Source organism: Diachasma alloeum, unplaced genomic scaffold (assembly GCF_001412515.2).
Source record: "Diachasma alloeum isolate Michigan unplaced genomic scaffold, Dall2.0 Dall_scaffold_00667, whole genome shotgun sequence".
Taxonomy (NCBI): Eukaryota; Metazoa; Arthropoda; class Insecta; order Hymenoptera; family Braconidae; genus Diachasma; species Diachasma alloeum.
In genome coordinates, this window is record NW_021680799.1 from 270,065 (window position 1) to 278,128 (window position 8,064).

At 43.8% G+C, this 8,064-nt stretch overlaps 1 protein-coding gene across 1 annotated transcript; it reads right to left on the minus strand.

Moving 5' to 3' along the window:
• Nucleotides 1-3,396: 3,396 nt before the first annotated feature.
• Nucleotides 3,397-3,777, minus strand: LOC107044051 (high mobility group nucleosome-binding domain-containing protein 5-like). Its single transcript, XM_015265797.1, has one exon. The coding sequence runs from the start codon at nucleotides 3,775-3,777 to the stop codon at nucleotides 3,397-3,399; it is 381 nt and encodes a 126-aa protein (XP_015121283.1).
• Nucleotides 3,778-8,064: the final 4,287 nt, after the last annotated feature.

An 8,064-nucleotide genomic window follows, 5' to 3' on the forward strand; every position in this document is an offset into this window, starting at 1 on the left:
TCATCCATCCATCATCCCCTCCTTTTCCCACTATACAATCCAGCATTCTCCCTCTCCTTTCTCATCCAATATCTCACACACTCGCTCCCAAAAACTCCTTTCTTCCTCTATGTTCCGACATTCCTCCAAAACGTGTCCCCATGTCTCCTCTTTTGCGTTGCATCTTCTGCACCTTTTCCTTTCCTCTCCTTCCCAACTTCTTTCCCCCCTTACACCTGCCCCTAATCTATATCTAGCCATCCTTTTCCATCTTTCCTCCCCTATCTCTTTTCCAGGTACTCCGGGATACCCTCCGCCCAAACCGCTTTATACCATCTATTCGATTCCGATCTCCATATCCTTGCCCACCTTTACTTTCTTTGCATTTCACTTTCCATTTCCTCCACCGTATCAAACCCTGCTCCATTCACCCCTTCCTCTCCCCAAGTCCCAACCAATCCCCTCTCTTTTTTAAACCTCCTTCTCTCCTCCTCCCATTTCGATACATCCTTCTTTCCCTCCCTTCATTCTATCTCCCTCAAACACAGCCTTGCAATTTCACTTCTTTCCCCCCTTCTCAACTTTTCTTCGAAATTCCATGCCCTTTTTGCCGTCCTCGTCCTCAACTTATCTCTTTTCAATTCCTCCCTTATCAAATACCACGGCGACCTCTACTCAAACCCAACATCTACCTCATTTACCTCTCTTGCATTCTTTCCATTCCTTCTCTCTCCTTCCACCCCCAAATCTCTGTCCCGTATCCCGTAACCGACCATACCAGAGAATCAAAGAGCCATAGCCTTCTCTTCGAACTATCTTTGAATCTCCTTTTTCCGATCCCCCATGCCGGCCCCATAACCTTCCCAGCTTTCTCCAACCTGCTTTTAACCTGTAATTCCTGACTTTCACTCCTCTGAAACCAATACCCCAGGTAACAAAATTCTTTCACCTCCTCCACCTCCCTCCCTGCCATCGCCCACCTCTCACGCTTCCATCTGCCTCCCCCGAATACCATGACCTTCAATTTCTCCGCATTTATGACTAGATCCTTTTTTTCCATATATTTCCCCATAAACTGCAGCTTCAGCCTCATCCCTGCCCCATCCTCCGCCGGCACTACCCTATCGTCCGCATAAGCTAGCGAGAAGTTTTTTCCCGGCCCCAGCCTTACCCCCCCTTTCCATCTCTTCCTCAGTTTCTCCTCCAAGTCTGCTAAAAGTATATTAAATAATACCAGGCTCAGTGGACACCTCTGCCTGACCCCTCTCGCCGTCCAAAATTTCCCTGAAGTCTTGTTCCGCACCCTTAACTTACTCGCCATTTCCTAATAAATTTCCTTCACTCTTTCTATCAACCCCTCTGTGATCCCCCTCTCGCTCGTCATCTCCCACAAAACCCTCCTATTCACCCAATCAAACGGGGCCCTTAAATCAATGAAGCATGCCACTAATTTTTCTCCCTTTTCCTTCACCTGCCTGTTCCCCAAATAATTTAGTACAACGATGTTATCTACCATGCCCATTCCTCTCCTGAATCCTGTTTGATTGTGCGGTACTATTCTCTTTTGCTCCACCTCAATCTCTATCCTCTTTGTCAGCACTGCTGCATACACCTTGTACAGCGTTTGCATCAGAGTGACCCCTCTATAGTCTTCTACCTTCTTAACCTCTCCTTTCTCCACAATTGGCGCGAGCAACCCACCCTGCCAATCTTCCGGCCATCCCTCTCCTATCCACACACTGTTGCATATCCTCCACGCCACCCTTTTCATTCCTTCACCTCCCTCCCTCCACATCTCATTCTCTATCTCGTCCTCTCCCGTCGCCTTCTCTCTTTTCAGTTTCGCAATTGCTACCGCCACTTCCTCATACGACAATTCCTCACCATTTCCGTCCGCACTCCCTCTGGGCCCCTCCCCCGCCACCTTCCAGTCCACTCCTCCCAGCAGTTTCATGAAGTAGTTCTTCCATTCCTCTAGTCCGATACTCTCGTTCACACTTTTCCTTGCCTTCCTGTACATGTTCACTACTTCCCATACTTTACCTTCCTCTATCGCCCTTTTCAACTCGGCCTCGAACCTTTCCCATTCCTCCTTCTTCTTCCTCTTGCATAGCTTATTGTATTCTCTTTTCTTCTCCCTATACTCATCCCTTTCTGTCTTCCCTTTACGCGCAGCCCTCAACACCTTTCTCACTCTTTTCTTCGCCTCACCGCATTCCTCATCAAACCAGCCTCCCCTTTTCTTCTCTTCCTCCTCCCCTCTTTCTCTATCTTTACTTTCAATTCCTTCACCCTTTCTTTCACTTCCTCAATCATTTCGTCCACCGTTCCCTCCGTCCATTCCACTCTCTCTAATTCTTCTCTCAGCTTTTCCTTCTGATCCTTCTCCCAAAACGATACTTTCTGCGGCTTCCTGGCGTTGTTTCCCTCTGGTCCCCTATGTTCCTGGCGCCCTCCCTCCCTCAGCGTTACTATCAGCGGGAAGTGATCTGAGTCACACTCCTCTCCTATCTCAAATCTCTTTACTCTCTCTCTTCCTCTGTTATCTGTCATCACGTTATCAATTACCGTCCTATTGACTCCTTCTTCTCTCGTATATTCCCCTTCCTCGTCTCCTACACAGTTACCGTTTAGTAGTGTCCAGCCCGACTCATCCAACGCTTTCACCAGAATTTTTCCTTCCTTATCCATCTCCCTCTTGTTCTTGGACTTTCTCGACTCTCTTTCCTCTTTTCCGTCTTCCTCTACTAGCCCACCTTTCTTTCCCGTCGCCGCATTAAAATCCCCTCCCACCATTATGACTTCTTCCCATTTCCTCTCCATCTCTTCTTTTATTTTCTCCACCTTACGTGACATGTCCTTATTCACATACACTCCTACTATTTTATACTTTGTTCTCTCTGTTGCTATCCTGCCCTCCAGCCATCCTTCCAACCCCATCTCCTCTTCCACTCCTTCCCATCCCACACCATCGCACAGATCCTTTCTTATTCCCATTAGCATTCCACCTTTGCCTCTTCCTTTCTTATGATTCCTCACCACCAACTGCACTCTCTATCAGTAGCCCTTCAGCACTCTCTTCTTCACCTTTTCCCATCCTGTTCTTTCTAACCACGTTTCCATTAGCACCAATACGTCACCCCTCCCTAGTCTCTTCCAAAAATTTGGATCCTTCTTCTCCATCCCCCTCATATTCCAGAACACTATTTTTAACCTCTCCTCTTTCCTCCCTTTTCCTCCTCTTGTCCGCTTCCCCCTCCTTCCCCCTCCTGCCTCTGAATCGACTCAACCTCCATTGCTTCTGTTGTCTCTCCACTCCTGCTTCTCCTTGTCCTATTCTGAGCGTCTGCTTCCTCCCGCCATCTTTCTTCCTTGTTACCCAACAGCTCCTCTAGGTACTCATCGAATATCCATAACTCACCGTTTATCAACATTTTTCCTTCTCCCACCCGTACCCTGCTCCCTTTCTTCCTTTCCGCCCCTTCTATGCACTCCAGTCTCAACTGCATTTTCCTTTCCCTCCAAGTCAGATCGATCTCTAGCCTCTCTGCTCTTCCCTTTAGTTTTGCCCTGCTCTGCATCACCTTCCTTTTCTGTCTCGCATCTTCCAGTTCCACCACCACTGCTCCTCTCCCCTTCTCGTCCACTCACCCGATCTTCTTCACTACTTTTACCGTCACTTCCATCACTTCCGTTAATAGGCCTTCGACCTCCTGCCTTCCATCCCCCTCCATTTGAATCTTCCTCACCACCAAATTCTTTCCTCTTCTCTTCCTTTCCTGCCACTCCTCCCTCCATTCCAATTTCCAGACTCTTCTCTTCAGCTCCTCATTTTCCACGTTCACCTGTTGCCTTCCTTCCCCCTCATTCCCATTCCGATTGAGTTTCAACTCCTTTATCAATCTTTCTACCTCATCCACCTTGTCCGCCTTTCTCTCTAATGCCTCTAATCTTTCTCTCGTTTGCTCTCCCTCCTCCCTTCCCTCTTTCCTCACCTCCATCAACATTTCTCTGAAGTCACTCATCTTTCCCCATATCCTTCTCTTCTCCTCTTCTCATATACTCTCCCACCTTTCCCACTTGCGATTTACCGCTCTGACTTCTTCCCTTACCTCTCTTCCCTGTTCCACCAGCGCTTTCAGTGCCCCCACAGTATCCTTCCTAAAATTCTCCAGTGACTCCTCGAATCTCGCCATCCTCCACCATTCTCCTTCCTCTTTCTCTTCCTATCCTCTTCGTCGACCTCCTCCCTTTCCTTCTCTGTTGGTGATCTCCTTCTCTTGTTCCCCTCACTACCCTCTTCGAATGTTTGCTTAGCATTCGTTAGCCTCCCCCTCTTGCCCTTCTTCTTCTCCCCAGTAGCCCCCCCTCCTCCTTATCCGATGCCTCCGACGTATCAGCTGCCGACTCATAAAACGTCTCGTTAAAACCTCCTCTCCCATCCGACAACGCAACCTGCACCTCTTCCTCCCCGTCCCGCTTTAAATCCCTCGCGCCCAAGGGGGACGCCGGGGGCTCTCCCACCCCATCCAGCAAACTGTCTGCCATCTCCAACGACTTCGATGCCAATGTACGGAAAAGATAGCTCATCCCCCTACCTTATCCCTCCTGCGCTACACTATCGACTGAGCCCAATCACCGCAGTTTCCCTCTTCTCCGTCTCTACCGCCTGTCGCCTCTTTCTCATTCCCACTTACACTATCCCGCCAAAAACCGTCCCTCCCCCTCCTTGCCCTTTCCTGCCGATTTTACTCAACCCCTTAACTCAACTAAAAACCCTTCTAATCCTTACCTTGCTTCGTTCACCCTCTTTCCATTAACCCACTTTCACACCGATCTTCCTAAAAAAAACACACACACCTCCCACGCAGCTCTCTCACCTGTCACTTCTCCACCTAATCTTCAAACCCCTATCTCACTTTCAACCCTCTTCCACCCTTCTACACCTCCACTCACACCACTTTTGCCCCCCTGCACGTAACACCCTCCCTTTTCCCACCCTTTTCCTCCCTTTCTCTAACAACAAACTCCCAAAAACCTTCTTCAAACCAAACAATAATCGCTAGATACTACAACCTACCACACTCCTCTCGCAGACCGGAAACGGAAGTCCTACAATTATTTATTATAAGTCGCAGGGTTGCATAAAAAACCAGACTACGGTTAACGTACTTGCTGGAAAAGACTATATTTAACAAATAGAGGTTTATAGAGCGAGCTGGAGGCGGTTTGACAAAATCTTTAGTCATTTACATTCAATTCTAGTACTATTATATCAGATCTTCTAAATAGTTCTGTTAGGGATGAATCCCTGAGTTCTGCTTCCTGGAGATAAATCTCCCTACAGTGGGTAGATACTGGAATCCGCTATTTTACTTGGTGGAAAAAGAGGTGTTTTATTTATTTAAACTAACTCATAATTCTCCAGACGGAATAATTATGTAGAACTTACAAGATGGTACAAAATAGGTATTAAGCTTGATTTACGTTGACGACTGAACTGCCGAATATTCGGGAGTCCAGACTATATAATAATTAAGCGTGTCACGACGCTGGTAAACAGTGTTACAAATGAACACTAATTTAGTAAAACAATGAGAAAATTAAGTTGAACTCAATTTATCGTTCAACTTCTTCACTTTTGTAATTAAATTATTACTTAATATATTACCATTATTTTGGGACATAACATTCTTCCCCGCTAGGGGAGAAAATTTCTATCATTGGAATTTTTCTTCTCTGACACAATTTAACAATTTTTCAGACATTCTCAAATTATAAAAATTAATCATTTCCCTCAAAGCTAAAATTCATTTTTATGAAAATTATGTTTCTCTTAAAATCTCGTAATAATGTAAAAATTTGGGACTTTGAATAAAAAAATTAGACGTTGAAATGGAATCTCTCCGAGAAAATGACATTTCTTCAAATCTAAACGAACTTCGGAAAATCTTTTGATAATATTTCCAATTGTTCGAATGAAAATTTCACTGATTCTTCCGAAAAAATTCCGTAAACCGAGTTTTTTTCCCGAATATTATTTTCACAAGCGCTTTGTGAATAGTTTTTTCGGGGATAGCTGGGATGCACACGTTGTCTACTTGACTCTCCTGTAACGCCTCATTCTGCTGATTCCTATGACGAATTCCCCTGGTGTGTTTCGTATTGAAAAACACGCGGGTTTAAAATTAAAGAATAGTTTATTGTAATTAAACGAGGCGAAGAAAAATATAACAGGAAGTATAAAAAACGGAAAGAAAAAGAACAATAAATGACAAAAAGTGACGCTTTTTTTGTATGATGTAACTTCACAGGACAGATTCGGGAGAAAGAAAAGAATAAATAACTCATAGAATGCAATTGGTAAGGGGAAGATTCGTTACACTACTTCGTCCTCTGAAAGAAAGATTGTCGCCTCGACAATCAAGTAAACCTCTTGAGAGCGACTGAAATATCAGAAATCAAAAGGTTTCGAACTTTCAGTGATTAGGGGTCCTCAACCCATATTCTGTTCGAAAACCCAGACGGATAATACAGAAGAGAATAGGACTTGACTCGAAATAAGTTTATTGTCATTATCAGGAACTTCGATGAAGTTGTGGTCATTGTTGGGGTCGCGCGACAGGTCAAGTCCGGAAGCTCTTCATCAGAAAAATTTGAAAAAGAAAATGAAAAATCTGGCAGAATCAAGTCAAACAGAAGGAGAAAAGAGCAATGAAAAAAAAAATTATTCTCTGAAACAATAAATCAAAATTGAGAAGTTATGCGCAATAACGTTCTCAAAAATAAATCTTTCTCAAGAAAACGCAAAAATAATAATTAATGAATCTACTCTGTTAATTATGACCAGTAACTGACAGAGAAATAAATCAGAGAATAATTGTCTAAAAGGGAAATGGAAGATCGTGAATTTAATCTTCATAAGAGGCAATTCGATTAATGTGAATCACCTTGAGTCGTGAATGAGGGGATTTTTGAATGCGGTAAACCACATCATTCAGTTTATTTTTGATCGTATAAGGGCCTTCCCAATCGCATTAGAGTTTTCGCGTTGACTCTACGAGGGTCATAACACCAAACTTTTTGATTAGGCTGGAAGAAGATCATATGAGATTTGATGTCAAATTTTGGTTTTGTTCGATCCCTCTTGATCTGCTGTTTATCTCGAACGTCGTGATGGATAGCATCGAGTTGATCTTTAAAAGATTCGACATTTTCAGGGAGAGAACCATTGTTACTGGGAGGACATCCTCTCATGAGATCTAAGGGAAGCTTTAGAAGAACGAAAAACGAGAAGAAAGAGTGACAGTCATTTGTCTCAGTCTTTCTGGTTGAAATTGATAAACTTGGCTAAATAATTAATAACTAATAATTAATAACCATGCCATTAGATTGAGGATGAAGTTCTTGTCTCGTGGATACCAAGGATGTTAATCATTTCCTTAAAAACAGCAGTTTCACAATTACGACCTTGGTCGGAATGAATCTCGAGAGGAATATCAAAACGAGAAATAACATCCTTGATCAAAGCTTCGGCTGCAGTGGCAGCTTGTTGAGAAGGCAGAGGAATAGCCTCTGGCCACCTAGAGAAATAATCAGCGACTACTAAGATGAAGCGATTGCCTGAAGATGACTTAGAAAAAGGCCCAAGAATGTCAATAGGTAATCTCTCAAAGGGGAAGCCAACATTATAAATTTGGAGTTCACTCTTAGTTTTAACATGAGAACCTTTCCTAGAGAAACAGATTTTACATTTTGGACGCCAGTTTTCAAAATCGAATTTACAAGAAGCCCAGTAGAAGAAAAAATTTCAGATACCAGATTTCTGGGAATGACGATTTGATAGATGAATTTATTTCTATCTGGAGATTTCCGATGTCGGACGAGAATATCGTGCTTGAATTCTAGAGAATCCCAGTGAAGAAGATAAGTTTTAAAGTCTGGAGGGAAGTAAGAAACTTTTTGCCAATCAGCACGTTGGTTGGATTTCTTGAATTGAATGATTTTTCGAAGAGTAGAATCTTCATTTTGTAGGTTGACCCAATTGCGATTGTTATTGGTCGAACACACAGTCCTAAAAACTAT

What these genes read in the sequence shown, in the direction of transcription:
- LOC107044051 (XM_015265797.1), bottom strand. Translation starts at nt 3,777, where the DNA reads ATGGAGGGAGGAGTGGCAGGAAAGGAAGAGAAGAGGAAAGAATTTGGT.